The sequence below is a fragment of the Python bivittatus genome, unplaced genomic scaffold (genome assembly GCF_059951505.1).
Source record: "Python bivittatus isolate LINGU-HERP-01145 unplaced genomic scaffold, Pbiv_v1 ctg000220_np1212, whole genome shotgun sequence".
Taxonomy (NCBI): domain Eukaryota; kingdom Metazoa; phylum Chordata; class Lepidosauria; order Squamata; family Pythonidae; genus Python; species Python bivittatus.
Window position 1 is genome coordinate 3,787,915 of NW_028277048.1, and position 23,625 is coordinate 3,811,539.

General features: G+C 42.4%; 1 protein-coding gene across 1 annotated transcript in view; it reads left to right on the top strand.

Annotated features, from left to right (window-relative positions):
* DENND1C (DENN domain containing 1C) overlaps nt 1-23,625 on the top strand; it is a 39,339-nt gene that overhangs the window by 1,178 nt on the left and 14,536 nt on the right. The window contains exons 2-12 of the mRNA XM_025163891.2: nt 845-909; nt 6,562-6,605; nt 10,484-10,533; nt 14,563-14,682; nt 15,985-16,054; nt 16,180-16,260; nt 18,003-18,092; nt 19,990-20,040; nt 21,224-21,334; nt 22,395-22,495; nt 23,041-23,086. Of these exons, the coding sequence (XP_025019659.1) occupies nt 845-909; nt 6,562-6,605; nt 10,484-10,533; nt 14,563-14,682; nt 15,985-16,054; nt 16,180-16,260; nt 18,003-18,092; nt 19,990-20,040; nt 21,224-21,334; nt 22,395-22,495; nt 23,041-23,086 (829 nt within the window). The remainder of the gene's footprint in view (nt 1-844; nt 910-6,561; nt 6,606-10,483; nt 10,534-14,562; nt 14,683-15,984; nt 16,055-16,179; nt 16,261-18,002; nt 18,093-19,989; nt 20,041-21,223; nt 21,335-22,394; nt 22,496-23,040; nt 23,087-23,625) is intronic.

Genomic DNA, 23,625 nt, shown 5'->3' on the forward strand with positions numbered 1-23,625 from the left:
TCATCTGGGATATTTTTCACTCTTTCTTATTTTTTGGTGAAACAGTACCTTTAAAAATGGCAGGAAGTGATGGCCTTATAGCTGTATTTTCAGTGGGTAAGGTTCTTACAAAGGTGGCCATTCCTATTTGACCAGTGCATCCCAGGTCATCTGCCACCAATATAAGGGAGTGAATGTTTAATTAGGATAGCAGCAGACTGGGTTAGCTCTGTCATACAACCACTATCATGCTGTCACCCCCTGAGTGGAAAAAAGTGGCTGGGAGGACCACATACGTTACAATATTAACAGTAAGTACCTGTTAGCCCTGTGAGGTAGTCCATACAAGAAGCACAATCAGGAGTACTAGCTCTGTCTTTATTGTAAGATTACATTAAACAGAATCTTGCAACACTGAAAATATTTATCCCCTCCTCTATTTTTACTCTCCAGAAAACTAGGGAGGGTCCCTTCTGAAACATCGTACCTCCTTCTATGGGCTGAGATACATTTTACACACCAGTTGTCCGGTCTGTGGCTCTCCCTCCTGTCTTCCAAGGTCATTCCCATGTACCCTTACAGTACCATGCTTCAGTGAGACTTAAACACAGCACTACAAGAGCTTCCCCAACTTGGTGTCCTACAAAGAGCTTGGACATTGCTTGGGCTGGCTGGGGGTTTATGGGAACTGAAATCCAGCTCATCTAGTTATGAGAATATGTAGTCTGGCAAAAGATGTCTATTTCCAGTCCATACCTTTATCTTGTTCTAACTCATTTAGATTCCTGCTATAAAGGCCATACTTCTCTAAGTTCATGTGGCTTCTGTTTATTGCTACTGAATACACTGACTCTTGTCTCCCCAGGGAAAATCCACAGAAAATATTTGATTTGTTCTTTGAAGTTGCTCGTCCATCACTTGCAGATGATGGTAAGTCTCAACTGTGTTGGGCAGTGGTCTTTTCAGGGCAATTTAATAGTAAGTGAAAATAAAACTATATATATTAGTGTGAGAGATTTATAGTACAGTCTGAGATAGCCCTTGACTACATACATGTGGTGAAAAGAGCTGGATCAAAGATGAAGCTTTTTTACTTTTCAACCTATCTGCTATTGCATCCTTGTTCTAATCTACAGTATTGTCTTCTTCACACATCTTATTACCCTATGATGTGGTCGAGGGTTTTTTGTTTGTTTGTTTTTTTGGCTTGGATGATGTGCAAACCCATCTGTTATGGCTCAGTGAAGGCTATATGTTTTTCATGGGATCAGGAGCCAAAAAAAAGAATATTTGGTCTCTGAAGGCTCCTTTTTTTAATTAAAAGATTTTATATACATAATAAGAAATACATTCAAAGAAAAAATATAGTAAAGTAAATGTGAAAAAGAAAAAAGGAAAGGAAAGGAAAAGAAGAGACAAAGAAAAAAGAAGATAGAAAAAATAAAAATAAAAAAAACAACAGAAAACTGTGTGTGTAGCTTCTGACCTTCCTCTCGGCAGTTATACATACAATTTTAATCAAATCTCTCTCTCTAAGACTACATCACAATTCCCTTCTTTCTATAACCTATTCTTTAGAATCATCAAAACCTTAAATCAGCTTCTTTTTTACACAAAAAAAAAATCCATAAGGAGTTTCCAGTCATTGAGGGATGTCAGTAATGACCTTTCTCTAATCAAAGAAGTCAGTTTGGCCATCTCAGCAAGGTCTCTTGAAAGCTCCAGGGGGTGTTGTTGATGATGTCAAGACTCAGCATAGTGGGTGTCAAAGTTTTATAACCCAGCTATTAGGCTTGAAAGACCAGGTTAGGGGCAAATCTTCAAGGAGAAAATCCATCTACTGTATCTGCTCATGATCAATCGATCGATCAATCAATCAATCAATCAATATTAGGCTTGCCCCATTCTGCACTCCAAGCAGGTTCAGGAAAGTTGGATAAGTAGATTTATTTCAGGTGATTAAAAAGTCATACGTATAGTTCAAGAACTTTTCTGTCTAACAACACCCAGGAATATTTTATTTATTTATTTTTATGTGTTTATAAAACATATTTCTATGCTGCCACAATCAAAAACAACTCTCAGCAGCTCGCATCAAAAATATAAAACGAACCCCATGAAAAATTAAAAATACAAAGATAGAAAGAGAATAAAAGATGGCAACAACAAATCAAATGTGCAGGATGGGAGGGAGGGAACTCTTCAGGGAAAAAAAAGTCTTTCGAAACCTGCAGAAAACCAACAAAGAGGGAGCCAACCTCATTTCCACAGGGAGACTATTCCACAATATGGGTGCTGCAACAGAAAAGCAGCACCTCCTTGCCTCAGCCCTCCCCTTCCCCCAAACCTCCCAAAAGTGTGGGACTTGCAGCAGTTTCTCCCTGCTAGATCTAATCAGGCAGGCTGAAGTGGGCTGGAGTTAGACCCAAGGTTTTAATCCTGCCTCTCTTTTTCTTACCTTTTCAAGCAATGGCAATGTGGCTTCGTGTTTCCTAGCTTTGAAGGTTTCTGCCAGGTGTCTCTGGCACTTTGGGTGGTTTAGGAGAGTTATGGGGTGGAATTAGTGCCTTAACCCTTGCAGAAGCTTAATCACCCATTTTGCCCCTTGAGCCCCTCCCCACATGGTAGCTCAGCAGAACTGCCAACTGCAGTGGAAGTAGGTATCTCAGTTGCTTTGGGGACAAAGAACAGGAGAATGCCAAGAGCCAGTGGCGGCCCTAGAATAACTACCAGCAACTGGTGACTGTGTAGTCAGCCCCCCCATCCCCCTATAAAATTGTTCTTTTATTTGATTTTTTTTTCTCCTTGAGATTTGGTGTCCTACTTTACTTGGCATCCTAGGCAGTTTGGTGTAATGGTTGAGGTGCTGGATTAACAGCCAGGAGACTGTGACTTCTAGGCCTCCCTCAGGCACGAAAGCTGGCTGAGTGACTTTGGGCCAGTCACTCTGTCTCAGCCCAACCCATCTCACAGGATGGTTGTTGTGGGGAAATAGGAAGAGGGAGCATTATGTATGTCCCCTTGAGTTGTATAAATAATGGTAAGATATAGATATATAGATATATAGATATAGATATACTGTAGATATAGATATAGGTCTCCCAACTCATAACAATTCTGGGCAGCATACAAGTTAAAAACACATAACTCAGGGATTAATACACCTAATTTCCCCCCCTTTTTTTAATCTGTTCAATTGTGTCCAATTCTCAGAGACTGCTTGGACAAGTCCCTGCAGTTTTCTTGGCAAGGTTTTTCAGAACTGGTTTGCCATTGCCTCCTTCCTAGGGCTGAGAGGAAGTGACTGGCCCAAGGTCACCTATCTGGCTTTCTGTCTAATCAGGACTAGAACACACCGTCTCCCGGTTTCTAGCCTGGTGCCTTAACCACTACTCCAAACTGGGTCTCACTACACCTAATACATGAATCAAATTCCCATTAAAGCACAGACTTCCTAAGGCAGTGGCTGGGGAAAGAACCAGGTCTTCAGGGGCCGCTTAATGGATGGTAGGGTTGGGGCAAGTTGAACCTCCAGAAGGCAGAAGTTGCAAGAGAGAAGCCACTCTGCCTGGGTTCCATCAAAGGACACTGTTTTAAAGATGGGACCTGGAGCTTACCAGATGGGGAGAAACAACAGGAAAAAGGCAGTCCCTCAGATTGTCAGGCCCCATAGCATGAAAGGCTTTATAGGTTACAACCAAGACCTTGAATTGCACCCAGAAGCTTACTGGGAACCAAGGCAGCTTGTGCAACAGAGGTACTTGCCAACATGGGTGGGCCAACCCTGCCAGAATTCTTTGGCTAGCCAATGTTGGAAAGTGGATGCATCTGCAGACTGATCTCTTCCAGTTTTGTAGGGGTTCTCTCAAAATTCCCAGGCAACATTATTCCCATCACAGCTGGAGGGGATTTTGTTAGGAAAGGTTGCCTTATCCCCATTTACTGCAGAACATGCCCCACTGAATGAACTCAGAGCAGACCTGGTGTAGGGCTGAACTGAAGGCTGCCTTTCTTTTAGGTGTAGCTGTAAATAGTGTGTCCAAAGCCAACCCAGATCTTATAAGTAGATGAGGTAACCACCTATGGTAGTTATTCAAGGGGCATCTATGTATCTGTTTCAATGTCATCTCCCCATTTGGTAGCAAGTGTGAGTGAGCAGGCATTGCTGCTGCTGGAACTAATCGTTGGGACGGAAGGAGGCTGGAAGCACCATACGCCTGTTCAAATGTATATTCGAAGTGATGTACTCCTAAATCATATTAAGGATTGTCCTCTTTTGAAAATGGAGGCAGACCTGGGGTGATCTTGCTGTTCCAAGAAATCGGTTGTTCTAGGGGCACTCAGATGCATTCTCATTGATAGGTTATTTTTTTAGAGTGATAACTCAGTATTTAGGTCTGTTAAGAACAACAAAAACCAGAAAACCAACCCAGTAAATGCCACAAGCATCTTTCAACATCTGAGAGTAAGCATGAATGATCTTATAAAGTATGGGGGAAGGTTTCAAGGGCCAAGGCAGAGGGTGAGGGAGAAGCAGGCCACTTCCCCTGAGCCTCAGGTTCAAAAAGGGCACAGACTTAGGCATTTGCTGCTGCCCCCCCCAAAAAAAAACCTTAAGCACATTCTCCATTTGAAAGGTGATTTTGTTTCAGTTTTTCCATTTTTATTAGTGGCCCAGGCCTATTTGAGAGCCTGACTTTGAGAAAGTGTTGGGTGTTGAATGTGAGATCATTGCAGCTCTTCTCCCTTTAGGTACGTTTTAGGATAAGAGCAGATGTTGTAGCCTAAGCCTAGAATTTTAGCGGCACCAGATTAGGAAAGGCAGATATCAGAGCATCAGCCAACCATCTGTCTGCATCTGTCCCAGTCCCCTATTCAAGTGTCTTTCTGAAGAGGCTGATCTTCAGCAGATGAAATATAAGTAGTGTATGCCTAACAGGTGCCGTTAGCTCACCAGGATCATATTGTCTCTTGCGGATCAGTTCTCAAGATCTCAATGGAAACTTTAGCTCCTTTTAACAGGATTTGCCAGAAAGGACTTTGGGCCTTTCCCCACTTGCATCGAACCATGATATGCATGTGCTTTTATCTGCTTTGCCCCCATGACATTGCTTTCATCTCATTCCCAGCCCATACTCCAGACAGCCTTAGTTGTTCCACTGTTAAAGTAGTATTTTTCCCCTTAAGCACAATCTGACAGGTTTCACCAGCCATTCTGTGGGTGATACAATCAAGGGACTCTTAGCATCAAATGGCATCAGCCCAGCACAGACTGGCCACTTCAGATGGGTCCTTGTATCTCCTTTCCTCCAGTCTCTGAGCTCTATACTCCAGGCCATTCCGCTTTGGGACCTGGGAGAATCTTCTTTCAGAACAGGCTCTCCCACTATAAACAGTAGAGCTCCAAACCAATCCACAGCTGGGAGGCTAGATCAGCCCAAATTGCAGCCGATCAGCAATAGCAGTAGAGAGCTGGCTGAGTGGTGAAGCAGGTCAAAGACTGAAGGCTTCCTCCCTGCTGTTTCATGGGCTAACCTGTTGTCCTGTCTACCATGCCCATCAGCAGTGGTGTGGGCTGCTTTAGACTACATGTTTACTGCTTTTCCAAAAGAGTGCAAAACTCATGTTCAAAATCAGTCCGAAACACAGCTAACAGGCATAGTGGGATTGTAGTGAGAAGCAATAGAGCGCTGTCTCATGCAACATACACAAACACAAATATCAGCTATGTTTGGACTATCAGCTATTTGGGCCTATTCAGGTCTCCAGACCAAAAGAGCTCCCCTCCACTTCACCTGCCATCAATCCCAGGCGACTGACTCCATGCTAGGGGAGGTGGCAAGTGAAAGGGGAGCTAGTCCTGGAGATGATGTAACCCTGGGGGTGTAGCGACCTGTCAAATTCCTGCCAGATGTTGATGCTGAGAAAATGGGAAGGGGGAAGCTTTCCCTTCATGGAAAACAGAATTGGAATGTAAAAGGAGTAAATCTTTAGATTACGTTTCTGCAAGCCAGAAAAGAGTCAGTTGAAACTAGCAATGTGGGTAACAAAAATTACACTGGCTTACTTTTATGCCGGCTCACAGATAGGAGGAGAGCACTTGAACTGAGCTGTGGGGAAGAGCCCAGACAGTATGGAGAATAGGTGTACCGTCTCTGAATTGGGTGCCTCAGAGAAAACAAAGGCTGATATTTATGTTCTGTGAGTGAACACTTACCTTGCACTGCTATTAAGATGCATCCATCCAGAAGAAAGAGCTGAAACTGAAACGACTTCGTGCAATAAAAAAAAAAACATTTAAAAGAGACACCCCCAAAATGTCATTAAACATGGAATGGGGGGTGGTAAAATAGGTTCCAGTGTGGGAGAGGCACCAAAAAATGAAATTGCTTCCTATCAAATAAAAACAGCTGGAGCATAGTTCTATAGAAGTGAACAGAGGCCCATTGATGACTAAGTAATCAGTGGAACTAGAGTACAGTGGTAAGAGGAATTCCTGTCCATTCAGAGAATCCTTGCTTTCATTTAAAATGGCTATGCCTGGGTTCTATATATTGACCTCTGCTCTGTTTTTCTGTGCAGATCCTCAAGTGCGTAGACAATTTCCGCTGGACTTTGATGATCAGGTCTGTCTCCTTTGTAGAGTTGCTACATACCTCTCCACTCTAAGTTCTTTGCCTTCAAAAAACCAGTACAAGCATAAGTGTCACTTTTTTCTGCCTCTCCTCTTGTGGTTCTGAAATCCTGCCTTATCATGAATATGCTGAGTGCTAGTGCATGGCACCTGCTCACTTCTACATGTTTTTTTTTCTGCCAGCATGAACAGCTAAACTCACTGAAGCTCCTCACCTCCTCAGAGAGCCAGGTTGTATAAACTAAAAACTTGCCCTGGTTTGCAATCGTGGAATCCTGAATGTGCATTACATAAACCTCCTACTTGATAGGATACAGGCCACAAGCTTGGAAAATAGTATCTAGATTAGGAAGCTAGCTTGCATAGAATAGATTGAGCATGCTCAGGGTAAAACTGGAGTTTGGTTGGAATTGTGGTAAACATAAATTGGATGAATAAATAAATCTCAGAATGTCCCTGAACTGTTTTAAATGTTAGCAGGGAATGCTGACTGTGGCATAAATACAGCTAAAGATGGTAACTCAGTCAACACCTTCTCTATCTTACTAAAAAGCATGAAAGCTTTTTAGCCCTCAATTGACCAAAGCCAAGCTGGCAGCAAGGGTCAATATCTATGTAATAGGAGTAAATTATCAAGAACATTGATAATAAATGAAAGGAAAGAAAGGAAAAGAGATATATTGTGTGTCTGTGAAACTAAGAGAAAGGGAAAGGATGTAATCTGAATGAAGGTGGTCAGATCTTATAGAACAAAGTTGGTGAAGATATACAGTAGATTTCATTAGGAATGAAAGGACTAAACTGTATGTCAAAAAATATGAACTGGTGCCATCTAGGTTGTTGTGGCTGCATGTAAAAGCAGTTTTATGTTCTGGAGAATGGTGAAAACAGAAGAACTAGAGATGAGATATGCAGGACTTTATTCAGCATTCTGAATGAGAGAGTACAAAAAAGTGATTGTGCCATTTGGGGATCCAAGAATTAATGAGGACAGAGATTATCTGGTGAGTATTTGCTTAGAAAGGGATCTGTTTACATGGCTTAGGTCTAAGTCTATTCATACAAACACATGGCAAGCAATTCATGTAAATCTAAACAATCAATTGATTTCAATTGATAAATCTAAACAATCAATTGATGAAATCCTGAGAGATTAGTGAAGGATACAAGGGTGATCCTGAATGTGAGATGAACTGTTCTTTAGCAGTATCAGGAGTGGATCTTTGAAAAGGAAAATGAAAGAAACTAGAGTAAAAATAGAACAAATACAGGAAGAGAAGATACAAGATGACTCTCCCAACTAAATAGAATGCATAAAATAGAGGTTGTGGAAACTGTTTGGAACAGAGTGAAACAAATCATGTTACAGAGAGACACATAAGTATTTTGAGTTACACAAGCTGAAAGTATGAAAAAGGATCCTTGCTTAAATAATTAAATATAATTGGGTGGGGACACAGGGGAAAATGCACGTAGGAGAATGGTTGTTAACAAAAATTGTTTTGGAAGTCAGTAAAGAGAACTAAATAAAGACCCTCCAGCAGAGTGGTTAGAACTGAAAATAAAAGGGATTAAATTATTTGAAATGAAACTGAAGTGAAGAAATTCTGAAAGAAGTACTTTAAAGATTTGTATGGGAATAGTTAATTTTTACAAGAATTATAGTGACATGTTGAAGAGTAGAATTGAAGTAAATGCCATAAAAGGATTATAAGAATTCATTTCGTAGAATTAATTTATAGCATTTACTTCAATACTACTCTTCAACATGACACTATAATTCTAAGGATTCATTTCTTAGCATCCATTTAGAGAATTTACTTCAATTCTATTCTTCAACATGTCACCATAATTCTTGCAGAAATTAACTGTTCCCAAACAAATAACTAAAGTACTCATTTAGAATTCATTTCTTAGAATCCAAGATTTCTTAGGTTCTAACAAAAATGATGAAAAGGAAGTAATCCTGTGAGAATGTTGAAAAAAGGTAAGATTGCAAAGTGTAGATAGTATATCTGGAAAATAGTTAAAATATGGATATAGTATGCTTTTTGAGTTGCTTGATGAAGAGTGTGAGGAGTTTAACTGTGCCTGAGAACTGGAAACTGCCATTACATTTGTCTGCAAAGGAAAGAGGTAGCCAGAGTGAATGGGAAAACTGCAGAAGGATTGGTTTGTTAAGAGTACCCGGGAACTATGGTTGAATGGGTACAAAAGATAACAGTACATATGAAAAATTTGAGAAGTGCAATGTGGTTTTATTCCAGGCAGAAGGTATGCAAATCAGATGTTTGCTGTTCAACAGATTTTCTTGAGAAAAGTAGAATGTAAGAAAGTGTACTGTACATTTCTTGATTTAGAGAAAGTGCATGATAAAATGAATAGACTTAAATTACGGTATTTTGGGGGTGAATATGGAGTTGAAGGTTTAGGTGCTAAATATGATAAGAGCTGTGTATGAGGAAAGCAAAGCATGCATAAAAATAAATGGAATGTGAACAGTTCAGCACTGAGCAAGGAATAAGACCTCAATGTATATCTCCTTGGTTATTTAATGTATCTATGGATAAATATCACATGCCATTACCTTTCTAGCTGACTGTTTCTTACTCCTTTTCTACACTTTCTGTAATGTTCTTGCCCTGAAAGCAAATAGCATGATGGGTGTATATGTGTGTAAGAGCCATGATAAAAAAAAAAAGAACCCTGATTCAGCCATGACTAAGCTTTTTTTTCTGCTTTTCTATATTTTTGTTGCTCTTATTGGTTAGACAATCAAATACAGGTGGTCCTTGGTTAACAATCACTCATTCAGCGACCGTTTGAACTTATGATGGCACTGAATGAGTGGTACTTACAACCAATCCTTGAAGTTCCAGCCATCGCAGCATCCTGGAATCACATGATCACAATTTGTGACCTTCCCTGCTGGCAGGAAGTCGGAAGTCACAGTCACATGAGGTCCTTGCTTAAATGGACCCATGATGATTTGCTTAACGACGGTAACCAGGGACTGCTGGAACTACCATTGCTAAGCGGTGCAGTCACATGACATCATGCTTTATGACTGCATCTCTTAGAGATGTAAATTCCAGTCCCAATTACAATCATTAAGCAAGGACTACCTGTAAGGGCATATAGGCTATAATCCCCAGCATAGATTTACTTTAAATAATTTCAAGGCCAGTCATGCCCTAGGATGTTTGTTTGTTCATGACAAGCTTGGTTTCCCTGAGATTCTGATTTTTCTTTGTGTATGAACTTGCTCCCAGAAATTAAACTGGCCAAGAGCATCCGCTTTCATGGTTATGGGGAGAAAGATTCCAGGCGTGATGGTTAGGAGATTCACAACAATGTTCAAAAGACAGCCTGATTTTAGATCTGTTGAAGATAAAATAAGAGGGTAATCAATTATCTTTTCAGATAATGTTATGGTTCAGCCATAAATATACTATGTTCCTGGGGAATAATCACATAAATTTCTGAAACAGGGTGGGTTGTGGAATTGCCTTTGTTAAAGCGTCCCTGGTATTATTCTCATACAATGAAAGCACAGGTGGATTGCATAATGTCCCCATCCTTTTGGAATTTTTCTGAGGGAGGTGCAGCTGGCTGATGAAGGCAATCTATAAACATAAAAAAACATTTCCTTCATGAAATCTAGAGGACTAACTCATGGGATTTAAATAATTTAGTCTGAATCTAATTTAGTAATTGGGATTTCCTTCTGAGTATTCATGGATAGGTTTGCATGATGTTCCATATTTTATGCAAATGATTTCCTAGTCATTCTTTGCTGTGCTTGTGTGAGAGACTGTTGAGGCTCATGTATGTCCTGTAACGATCAAAGAGTCTTCCTTCTTCCTATAGGAATCAATCCAGATGCTGCCCAAGTTTTGCTTCCCCTTTGATATGGAGAGGTAAGCAAAGGGAGTTCTCCAGCTTATACAGACATGCACTATAAGCATGAAAAAGATGCCCTGTTGCAATTTAAGTTTGTTGACTTTTTAATCAACCACTGCCTTTAATAGAGATTTAATAAGCAATGTTCTGTCTACCAGAAAGTTTTGCTTTCTGATTTCTGCAAGCTGGTCAGTCTGCTTTTTCAGATATGCAGATACGTACATCACTTGGTCTCCTCATGTATTTATGTTTAACCCGATAGTTGCCACATATACATGTGAACCAGGGCCAGACTTTAGCAGCCCAGTGCAACACCAGGTTTGGATGCTTCCCTTACACACAGCTCTAGACTAACATTGCAGATGGACTCCTGAAAATTAAGATGGAGCAAGAGGAGGAAGAGACAGTGTGCTTTAAAAGTCATAGAGCTTTGCATTGATAAAGTGATATAGAACAGCCCCACTCACCATGCAATAAGATCTTGCTTTGGAAAATGACTTGTCACCCCAATCTACCCATTGGCTAACAAGGAGCTATATTAGCCAATGATTAGATCAGACCATTTGAAAACCCATGAGCCCAATCTACCTGTTGGCTAATACAGAGCTGTATTAGCTAAAGACCTGTGTGCTCAAAAGCCCAATTAGCCTGATCTACCCATTGGCTAATAAGGAGCTGTGTGAGCCTATGAGTAGATCCACTTGCCCCAAATCCCCATTGACCCAAGGCACACACCACCACCACCCAGGATCAGAAAAGGCAGCAGTAGCCTCTTTGTTTTTACACCCTCAGATCACTTCCCCTAGCTTGCTTCCACCTGCTGAAGTGGTTTGCCCTTGCCTCCTTCCCAGGGCTGAGGGAGAATGAGTGGCCCAAGGTCACCCAGCCGGCTTTCCTGCCTAAGGCAGGACTAGAACTCATGGTCTCCCGGTTTCTAGCCTGGTGCCTTCACCACTGCACCAAACTGGGTCTCTCTATACACTACTAACTCCTTAAACTGGCTCTAATTAAACTGGCTCTAACTGTATTGAAACAAGCTGCATTTAGAGAGATGCAAGATCATTCACAATGACTCTTTCCTGCATGAATGAGCTGTATATGTGGGCAATGCCTTAAGTCCAATCAGTAGTATTAATAACATTAACAGTGCTGAAAAAGAACATGTAGTTATTCTCTGATATATTGGAAATGGCACTGTTTATCAATAATTCTGTAAGAGGCACAAATCAGTATCTAATTCATGCAAAACCACATTACCAACCAGTGGGAGAGCATTTCAGATCTGGGCTAGGAAACTCCATATGATTGCTAAGTCACATTAGAAAAACAGAGAATACTCTAACTTTTTGCTGTATTGTTCAATCACTCCTTGCAGGAAGATGTGTCAACACTTTAAAAAGGGTGCTTCCTCTGTCTCTAATGAGTCATTATTCTGGTTTGACTCTTCCCATTAGAAGGGACACACCCTCCACAGAACTGAATATGGGGACAGGGAGGAAAAAACAAAGCTCCTCCAGGAATGGAGACGTTTTCATCTTATAAGTACTTTTCAGTACTTATATCTCCACTTTCAAGCCAGAGTTGGGGAAAATCTGCATTAAAGAGCAAAAGGGGAGCGGGAGAGTAGAAGTATCAAGCAAGGGTTCGTTGGTAACTTCATGCAACCAGCCTCAATGAAAGCCCATGAGCCACCAGGAAGTGGGGAGTCTTCACCTGCCAGCAACTAATAATCCATGGCAAGCTGCTTCTAGTATAGTGCCACCAGAAATAACCACCACTGATCTTCTTTTAATGCCATCTTAGTCATTCACTCTCAGCACACCTTGTACCAATTAATTACACAGTAGCTTGGCCCACAAATGGTACTGAGTCATCTTTTGGGTTCTGGTTTAGCAACCCCAGACCCCATGCTGCCCCTACTTTGTAGCTCCCAGAGTTCCCAAACCATTTCTTTTGATTGTTTGGAGAGGCTTGGGTGCTTTAAAGGGCAAAATAAGTGTCATGATTTGAAAAGACATGAGATATCCATAACACTCAACCCAATCTAGTGCACTTTTATCCTTTTTTAAACATTTCAAGGGATGATGGGTGCCTTTAGCCAAGTTTTCAGGCATCAATTTTACTCCTTAACCCCAACCCCCTTTAAATCTTTGAACATTTTCATCCATCCATTTCACTGAATTTATAACTTCACCTACCCAGGTAGGACAGGAGGAAGAAATGCAGTATCCCCAGTGAAAAGTTTCCTTGCTTCTGTCTTGGCTTGTTGTGTGAGCTCCACCATTATGGTTTGTAAATACAATGATTTATGACAGAACAGAAGTAAACCCAGCCAGTTGTAATTAATTCATCAAATTGTAGTTAATAATCCAGACCATTTATTTATTACTAATATCTGCATGCTGCTAACTTGGGCAACTCTAGGTGGCTTAAAATATAAAGAGCTAAAAATATCCTTTAAAACAATCCAATAATAAAGCAAAATCTGTTGCTGTCATAATTAATATATTCCTGCCCTAAATGTCCTATGGAAAAGGATTGCCTTCACCAATTTCCTGAAGAACAAAAGGGTGAAGGCCAATTTGACTTCAGGGGGCAAGTTTTCCAGAGAGCTACTGAGAATGCCATTCTCCAGGTCTCAGCACACACACACTAATCTTTCGTGGGGTGGGCACCCTCAGCATCCTCTTCCTGCTACATCAGGAGTTTCTACCTAGCAGATTCTACCTGGAGAAGATGATCCCAAAGGTAACAAGATCCCATTCTCTATAGGGCTTGAATCAGCACTTTGAATTGGGCCTAGAAGCCTACTTGCAACTAATGCATTTTCTGCAAAATCGGTGCGATTGTGCTGAACTGTCTGGAGAAGGATGACCTCTCCCAGTGGTTTCATGTAGATATTAAAACAGGATGTGGGAGAAGAGCAAACACTGGAGTGCGCAAGGGCTTGACCCCTCTTCTCCATCAGTACTCTTTGGAACCACCAATTCAGGAAAGAGCAAAACCGCTGCAGAACAGTTTCCCCATTTCCACAGACAGCTCAGACAGATACCATGATAAGTGGTATTAAATGCTGCTCAGACATCTAATGGGATGAGTGCACCACCACATCTCCAAGTCCCACCATAGGCCATCCACAAGCACTACGAAAGTTGTCTCCATCCCACTGCAAAAAGAATATTTTTTTCTTTGTCTTGAATCCGCCATTATTCAACTCCCTTAGGTCTTAGCATTATGAGACATTCTTCCATTATCTCAATTTTCTCTACATTGTGCATGATTTTATATATCTCTAATGTGTTCTCTGCATGTTTCTCATCTGTATCCTGTACAGGTGGAAATACATCTCCTACTTTCTCTTTGGATTCATGTTTACATTTCAGCTTTGTTCATTTGTGAAAAACTACAACTGAGTAAAGAGGAGAGTATGCATGCTGCTTTTGCTCCCTTCTTTCTCCAACCTCCACATGTTCACTATAGGCTTGAAAAGGAGCTGGACTCACCTTGCTTGAATGCAAGTGCAGTTCTCCATGTGAGCTAGGACTCTGTTTACTCTACTGGCATTTCCTTACTGCCAAAGGCAGCAGAGAAACAAATAGTCAAGGTCACTAGAAATGGAGACATTACTCCTCCCAACCCCATTGATCCCAAGTTGGCTGCATCCCTGAGATTGTGAGGGAGAGGATTTTACTCACTGCCCCCAGCATTCCTATCCCAAACTCTACCATGCTTCTCCCAACCTGATCAACAGGAATTGCCTTTGGCAAAGAGCTTTTCTCTCCCTGCTCCCAGGAAGGAAAGCTTGCATATATGCATGTGTTTATGTTTTGGTGTGTGCATTTGTATATGAGAGAGAGAATGGGGGAACTTATCAGCCCTGCATATAGCTTACCTGTAAATTAATGAATATAATCAACATAACCAAATGGGCAATGCCTACAACAATTTATGCTGTAATAAATTGGTCAGCCTTTGTAGGACACTTTGTTGCTTTCTTCCCCATCATAATGTCCCTCCTTGACCCCGTTGCCCTGTTTCTTACCAAGGGCTAAGGAGTGCCCCACAGTCCAGCACTTTACTTTCGCCCTCACCGACATGGAGGGGAAGCAGCGCTTTGGCTTCTGCCGACTGGCCATAGGCTTCCGGTCCTGCCTGTGTCTACTCAGGTACGAGGGGCTCCTCCTGGGTGGGAGGCCTCAAGTAAGTCCCAGCTAGAAGCCTTCTTGAACTTCTGCAGCATGGTGGAAATTGGCCTGACAGGAAGACGAGGTTCACTGAAAATACAGCAACAGAGGCAAACCAGGTCTTTCCCTCCAGTCCTCCTCTTGGTGGGGGAAATGGGGTCATTTGCCTTTTGGATAAACCCTGGAGGTCCCTAGTGCAAAGGCCTCCAATCCTCCCCTTTAGCCTTCTGGGTTGTTGGCTGCTAATGAAGTATACTGTCTCCTTAGCTAGAAAGCACTGGGTGGGTATCAGGCAGAAGAGATTCAGATCATAATTTGCAGAGAGTACATAAGAAGAAGTATTCCAGAAGACAAGTAATAATACTAAGGCTAAGAGATCATACTATGATTCACAAACTTCCCAGCTGGCATCTTGCTTTTGCATGGATGCAATGGCAGTATTCACACAATACTGTTAGTCAGGTAGTTTAAAGATCATGTCAGTGCATGTTAAGTTTGATTGTCTTAACCTTGGGGGCGGAGGGATGGAAGCTTTAGCATGTTGTACAAATCCAGCCCATTTGATTCTCAGAAAATGAATTAATATAATAAACAGGTTAAGCATGTTGAGTAAACACAGCCCATAAGTGACCTCTAGTTTAGTATTAGCCCTCCCCACCACTACCTTTTGCAGAATGGGATCATCCTTGCTGCTTTGAGGGCTTGAAAATTCTTTCTCTCTGTGATAAAATTAGCCCATACGATAGCAATGGGGAGCCTCTGGCCTACAGGACCACAAATTAAATACTTCCTAAAAGCACATAGCCTGTCAGTAGGAACTTATGAAGTTGCCTTCTACAGAATTGGACCTGTTTCTTTGTTTCTCTGTCCAGTAAGTGACTGTTTAGGACAGGATTAGAAGTCATTCTGTACCTGTGCTGCAAACACTGAAACCACTAGATGGCAGCAAAGAAAGACAGAAAGTTGTCTTTCTGCCATCTAGTGGTTGTATGTATTTTTGCAGCACGGGTGTAGTATGTTAAGGATTGGCAACTCAATACCACCTGCCCAGGTATTTAAACTATAGTGTCCATAAACCCCAGCCAACATACCCAATGGTGAGGAGTTACACAAATTATAGTCCAAAACACCTGGAGGATGTCTGGTTGCCTATCCTGGGTCTTTCTCAGCCACCAGAAGTACTTTGATCTGGAATGGACAGAGATCAAACAGGGAAGTACCTGCATACAAGGCATATGTTTATGATAAAATTGTTTTGTATATTACCATTGCTTCTTCCTTCAGTTACTTACCTTGGTTTGAAGTCTTCTACAAGATCCTGAACTACATTGCAGAAAACCTAGCCAAAGAGCAGGTAAGAATAAGAACCTTGGATCCATTCCAGGGTCAGAGATGCCTCCAGAGACCCTCTTTCCCCTTGTTCCGTTTCCTAACTTTTTCATTCAAAGACACAACCTCTGCCTTTATCTCCACTGCCAGTTCACGGAGCTGGATGAGTTCTTATCTGCACTGTATCTCTACCCTGTGCCAAGCCTCTGCAGCCCCATCACCCTTGAGTTTGTAAGTACTCACTTTCAAATCTTTGTTCCAAGGTAACAGTCCTAACACAGTTTTCAACAAGGCTGCCATCAGTTTTTAGTCACTTTAGACAGCTGTGTGGGAGTTGCTGCAGTTCAGCAAGGGCAGTTACACACACAAGCCAAATTAGGGTTGTACCCCATAAGAAATCAGGAGTGAGTCAGTATATGCGTAAGGAAGAAAATAGATATGGGATTCTAGTATCACCTGGAAGGAGGAGTTCAACAACAAGTTTAGGGATTTCATCCTTTCTTCTTGATATTGTGGCAAAACTTTCCATTGATGCTGGAATGATACTAAGGGGGGTTCACTTTCCATTAGGTTTCAGGATTAAATTCTCTTGCCTGCTATAGTCCTGTAAATTGTCATTGTCCTCCACGGGCCACCTTATACTTTAAAAAAACAAACGAACAAACCCTTCTGTTTATTAAATGCAATAATCTCTAGGTTGGCCCCTAGAAGAAATGGAAAATGGAAACAAACAAACAGTAAAATAAGATATCCTTTGACTCAAGCCTGGCACCTTGTGAATTTATGCTCATGTCAGTACAGTGGTACCTCGGGATACGAACTTGCCTCGACTTACGAACCGGATCCGTGGCCATTTTCCCTGCTGCCACGCGGTCGCAGCTTCCTGTGGGTGAGGTCGCGGTAGCAAGGAGACGTTCGGTGAGGCTTGTGGTGTGTTTTGCGGTGTTTTGCGAAGGTTTTTGGTGTGCGTGTTAGCATGGCTCCAAAGAAAATGCAGAGCAGGCTTGGCGGGAGTCAGGCTCTGAAGAGAAAATTGCCTCGGGTTGCGACCAAATTCGGGCGGAGGGCAGAACGGATTAACCGGATTTACATTGAACCCTATGGGAAACTTTACCTCGACTTGAGACCAACTCGAGTTGCAACCAGAGTCACGGAACGGATTAAGTTCGTATCCCGAGGTACCACTGTATTTGATTACTTAAAAGCTGAATAGTTTAAAATAGAAACAACCTCCCTATCTGGAGCAGAAATCAAGTGGAGTAAAACTACTCAGGTGTTCTATCCCGTCACTGTTACACTTAGGTGCTTTTCACCTCAATGAGTGCAGGGGAGGTTTGGCTGCCTTTGTGGTGGGTCTTCTGGAGAAGAGTAACTTCTACACACTACCACATGCAATGTTTTTCCATGTTGTGAAACTATCCATTTCTCTTGCTAGACAAAGATGCAATGCCTTTATAAAAGCAGAGAAAACTGAACTAGAAGGGATTGTGAAACTGATAGATAGGTTTCTTGATACGATTGAGCTGAGAAATTGTCTGGAAAATGAGTGAAATACCACAGGGACCAGGGAAGGAAGCCTTCCTATCTCCACTGGACAAAAAATAATTGCCTCATGTTTCTAAGGTGCGTGTTCAAAAGAAAAGCTGTCAGGATGTGCACATCTGCAGACAGAAAATTGGACTAAACAAACCAGGAACACCAGCATCTATAACTTGCCACTATACTACCTTTGGTCATCCAAACCAAGTGGTTCTTGTAGCACCCCTGAAGATAGGACATGAATCAACAGATTCAAATTATAAAAAGGTGGATTCCGATTGCATGTTAGAAAAAGGGTTGTAACAGTAGAGACTTGATGGCCTAAATAGCTCCTTCTGTGGCCTCCATTTATTACTTGCAGTTTTGTTCTGGGCCTTGGTTCAGAACCGTCATCACATCTTTTCTTCCTTTTCAATCACCTTTTGTTCTGTAAGGACCCAAAAGCAACTAAATTGAAAATTTCTACTGAGACGGATCTGAACAGGCAAAACAAAAATAGGGATCTGAACCCTGGGACAGCATTGGTGAGTCACAATCTGATGTCTGCGGTGGTCTTACCTATGTTTCCTTTGTTTACGGAAATTGTGTCACTGTTGCTTGAAGGAGTAACTGCTACCTCCAGGTATACGCATGCTGCCGAGGGAGACAGAACTGGCTTTACCAATCGAAGTTGCATGTGGGAGAAATCTTATTCCCATTTTTAAAGCTTACCACATTAAATGTTTGTGAATAAAAAAGTAGAACAATAGTGAGGAAGATTCTAACTCATGTCCAGAAATTGCTTTGCTACTCCTCGGGTTGCATTTATTTTGCTTTTTATTTGCTTTTTAGCATAACAGGATCATTTTTTAAAATGATGAGCATATTTCAGTTTCCACATGCAGTGGACTCCAGCTTCCCTGCTTTCTAACAATATAGCCTCTTGAATTATGGGAGTTGCGTTCCAACACATCTGGAGACCATCCAGTGGGGAAGCGATCCTGATTCTACCAGCTTGTTCTCATCTCATTCCACTGTATGTATAGAGTATGCCTAGAACTGTTCCTGCTTTCCATTCAGAAGGATCAAATACTGTCTCCAAGGCCCCAGAAGCATACTATATTATGGGTGGGCAACCCTTTCTGGCCTGTGTAAGATAACAGCCTATGCAGTAATGCATTGATGGCCTCAAGGAAGTGGGCTAAAATAATGCAGCTCATTTTTTGACACACTGAAATGTTCTACTTGATTTGTAAGATTTTACTAGATTTATAAGGCCACCCATCTCAAACAATGTGACTCTGGGTGGTGGTGGTATAGAACAACAAAAAACAAACAATAAACCAAAAAAACCACATATCATGCCTACACTTTCTAGGTCCAATATGATGACTGACTTACAGTAAAAGAAGGAGTCTGGGACATGCCCTCCCTGTGGGAGCATGTGGGGCAGGCAGATGTTCTTGGGAGAAGGTGGTCCCACAGGTAACCCATTCCTATGTCACGTAGGGATTTAAAGGTGATAACCAGTACCTCAAATCACACCCAGAAGTCTGTTGGAAGCCAGTGTAGCTTGCAGAGCAGCATTGTTACATGAGCATAATGAGATGCACCCATAACTATTTGCGCTGCTGCATTTTGGACCAGCTGAAGCTCCTGGATGGTCTTCCAGGGCAACCCCATGTAGACCGTGTTGCAATATCCAAATGAGTGCCTTTTGCATTATCCCATCCTTATCTTTACATTTTTCACTGAAAAATCATGTTGCTGAGAATTAGCTTCACCAGCAAATGTTGGCAAGGTGTCTTCGGGATGCTCTGAAGTTTGCAGATTTGGGTCTAGGGGTACCTTACGAGCTGCAAATTGCCGTTCCTTATATTACACTAAAAATCCATAATTGATTTCCCTATGAGTTTGTTTAATAAGTGTACCTTTGAGGAGAGGTAATCTGATTAACTGCTAATTGCTTGGGCAGGAACTGTTTCCCTAATCAAGATCATGAGGTACAATTTGGGAATGAGGGAAAGATATGCCTGCATCCTATCTGAAATTTCTTATTCTTTCCTTTCTCCTTCCAGCTTTGGAGATTTGGGAAGAGAAATTAAACTGGGAAAATAATGCACACTACAAAGAAGAAAAGTTCAGATGTCACCACTCCTTATGATATTTCCCTGACTAAATGACAACATCCCATGTCTCCATTTAATTAAAAATGAAAATATTGTGCGATCAGTCACAAATATTCCGGTGTAATGTAGCACGCAGTCTTAATTGGATTTCTTCTGTTTGCATATGTAGCTAGATTGTTGCTTGCATTCACTAATGCCACCGTTACCACCACCGCTTCCAGATATGGCTGCCCAGAGTCTTCTGGAGTGGGTGGCCATAACAAATCTAAAATATTACATTAAATTAAATCAATTCTTTCCTTCTCTGTTCCAGGTTTATTTCATTGCCCCTGATCCTGGCAAACTGCCCACCATCCCTGACAATGTAAGTTGTAGCAACTCTGTCACAGAATATAAGATGTGTGGTTTTGAATGGGCAATTTTCTTCTCTAAGTGAGAAGCCCCAAGTCTGGAAAGATCACCTCCATAATCACAAATCTGCAGGGCTGGATGTGATTACATTGTGGAAGTCACTGCACGTGTTTCTCTGTGCTATTTTTTAATTAGCCTTTCAGAGTTAAGGCCTGGTATTAAAAATAGACTCTGGAAGTCAGCTCAGCTGACCTGGGTTTGGCTGTGTTACAGATGGTTGATCCTGACGAAGACAGCAGAGGCAAACAAAAAACAAAAAAAAGTTCCTTTGCAGCACTAATCCAGCAGGCTTTTTGTGAAAAGCCCCTGGTAAATTGTTTCCTTTAGGGAGGGCCATGGAAACATTGACCCTACCTTGTTTAAGAGGCATAATCTTGATCACACAGTGCTGCCTCACTTACTGGTATCCAGAAGCCTTTTCCTGAAGCAGTCACCCCATCTGACCATACAGCAGAAAATAAGACGACTGTGAGGGAAGAATAGCAATAACAGGGTTATAAGATGCATTTTAGGTGTTAGGGGTCCAGTACAGTGCAGCTGGAGGCTGCAAAGAGTGGGAGGGAAAAGAGTAGTCCGAAGAGTTAACAAAGAGACCGATCAATCAATCAACAAACAATAGAAGAAATATCAAGGGTGGCAGTATTTCTGTGGCCAGGCTGCTGCAGGGCCTTCAACAGTTGCATGAGAGACCATGGGGCAAGGACTGAACTCGTTCCAGCAGAGAAACAGGAGGGACTGACTTTCAGTGAAAGAACATGCCAAGAGAACCCCCTAAACTGAGTTTCAAAGGATCGGGTGTCAGGCGATGGAAACAATCTCTTCCTGACACTCCACAGTGCTGTCCCTGTAGAGCAGACTGTGCTGTCTCAGATGACCTCAACAGCTGGACTTGACAGAGGGCAGCTTTCTGCGTTTTGTTTCAGCTGAGTTTCCCTTGCTGTCACGCTACTATTAACAGCATAGGACCCAGCCGTAACACAGGTGGCAGAAAGGCAGGGCAGACTAGAAGTGGTTGAAGGGAAGATCCACTGTGTTGCCAAGGGTGAAGCAGAAGACAGAGGGAAATGGCGGGTAGAGACAGGTTTGGTGGCTGAGGTTGTGACCAGAGAAGCCTAACTAAGTATGGCTCTCCCCAGAGAAATCTGACCGAGTTCGTTGTGGCGGTGGACGTGAATAACATGCTGCACCTCTACGCAAGCCTCCTCCATGAGCGGCGGATCCTGCTCACCAGCAGCAAGCTCAGCACGGTGAGGCCACCACGGGGGGTGGAGAAAAGACACCTCGGAGCTCAAAGCTTAGCCTTGGCTAGACCTGGGTGGGAGGGACTTCGAAATGACAACTCAGCTTGCTAAGGAATGTGCATTTCTCTTACACACTGAAAAGCATCCTCGCCTGGCACAAAGATCTCACAAAGGCGGATCCTGTGATCTGATATCTTGTGATATGGCTTACCGGTTAAGGGCATTCCCTGGCCCTCCTCCACGTATTCAGTGAAGGTGTAAAAAAATAATTGGGTCATATTGGCTGGTTGTGCCTCTTAGGGGCTGCACATTCAGTATCAGTGTATCCTTAGATCCACATAGGGCCTTTTTCTCCCTAATCCCAAAAGCAGGGCGGCCAGGAAACAGGACTATTATCCTGTGGAGAGGGCAAGCAGCGGACACAAACTGCTCCCTCCACCCCCACGTTTACAATCCCTGCCTGTGTAGTGACAAAGAGGTCCCTGATTCAAATCTCAGCTCTGCCATTCACTCACTGGATGGCCTTAGGGAAGCTGCTACCCTCTGCATGTACAGTGGGGAGAGTACTACTCCCTTGTCACTTTGGGAAGAAGGGTTATGCAAAGTCCTGCCCCTTTATTCAGCTTTTGTCAGATCCTTGCAATCGATCACTTGCACTGCTAGCTTGCTTGCTTCATTTCTGCCATTGCAGTGAAGGGGAGGAAGGGAGGGAAGGTTGGGAGGTGAACCGTTAGGCGCAGATGGACTGTTATCTGGCTCTCAGGAATGCCCAAGGTCATATCAACGTGAGAACTGGAGAGAATCTTCAACATGTGCAAGAGAGATTCAAAGACAGAAGGGGGGGGTGAAATGGGAGTGAGGTAAAACTAAGTTTTGGCATGTGCAGGACTCAGTTCCAGCTATGCTCTAGGACTGTTCACTACTTTCCAATAAATGAACTTTCCTTCGAACCTGCATTGATTTCAATGAGAGTTGCTTTCATTGGGAACCAAGTACCACGGTTCTTACAGCTTTCAAGCAGGGTCAGTCTCCTCTAATGAAACGTGTGTCTCTCATCTCCCCGTAGCTGACAGCCTGCATCCAGGCCTCCTCCTCCATGTTGTATCCTATGTACTGGCAGCACATCTTTATTCCTGCACTGCCCCCACACCTCCTCGACTACTGTTGGTGAGTAACTCAGCTGAATGTCAGCTTCTGTAGGCCGCCTATGCCAAAGGCTTCAGTGATTCCCCAACCTGTACATGGTTTTTGATGTTGTTTTCCCCAAAGGAGAAAATTCATATAGATAGGTTGCAGTTCTTGTGCTTACCATAGTCAGTGAGGAGGTGACTGAGGAATAGATGTGAGGAACCTGTCTTTTGTGGTACAATCATCTGTCCTCAGCTGGTCACTTTTTGTTTAAATCTCAGTGGAAGACTTTGTGAAGGAAAGACTTCATGTGCTAAAGAGATCTGCACCAAAAGGGAATTCAGCCCTTTCTTTGCCCCCTGTGAGATCCTGCCCCCCTCAAAGATGTTTTCCTCCTAAGGAAACAGCACTTCTAAAAGAGGGAAGAAAACTAGGACTTGAAACCACACATCTGGAGGACACTCATCTTGGGGAAAGCTATCACAATGTATTGTAAGAGAAAAACTGGAACTAGGAGGGCCTAACCTGCTAGGAGCCCACAAATAGCTGGTGCTAGCTCTAACATTTATTTCTTTCATCCACAGTGCCCCTATGCCCTATCTCATTGGAGTCCATACAAGCCTTATGGAGGTGAGATTGCAAAAACATTTTGTCTGTAGGATAACTGGGCGGGTTTAACAGAGCTGAAGCTGAGTTCCAGTCCCTAAGTTGAAGGGACAGGAGGACATCACTGTAAGGATGGCCTTCTGTGAATAGGTGCGTGGAGGAAAGCAGTTCTAACGTACAATGGCACAGCATTAACAGCTAGGACAAAAGTTACCTATTTATTTTATATCATTTATATAGCCGCCCATTTTGCACAAGGGACTCATTTGACATGAGTTGCAGTTCCACTTGAAGGCAAGGTGTTAAATACAGTGTTTCTCTATACTTCACTCTCCTGCGGGATCAGTTAGAGTTTGCCCCAGCAAACTTTGCCACCCATGGGATATAACCAGAATGAGGCTGAGCCCTGAGGCAGAGGATTTAAATAGCATCTTCTCCCTTCCACTGATTAACAAGAGGCACGATCTAATACTTTGGAAATTGTGGATTTCCTTTCATAAACCTCTTTAAAATGCTTTGCCATTGAAGAAGTTCTCATGCAGGAACCTTTTACCTTCTGGAAT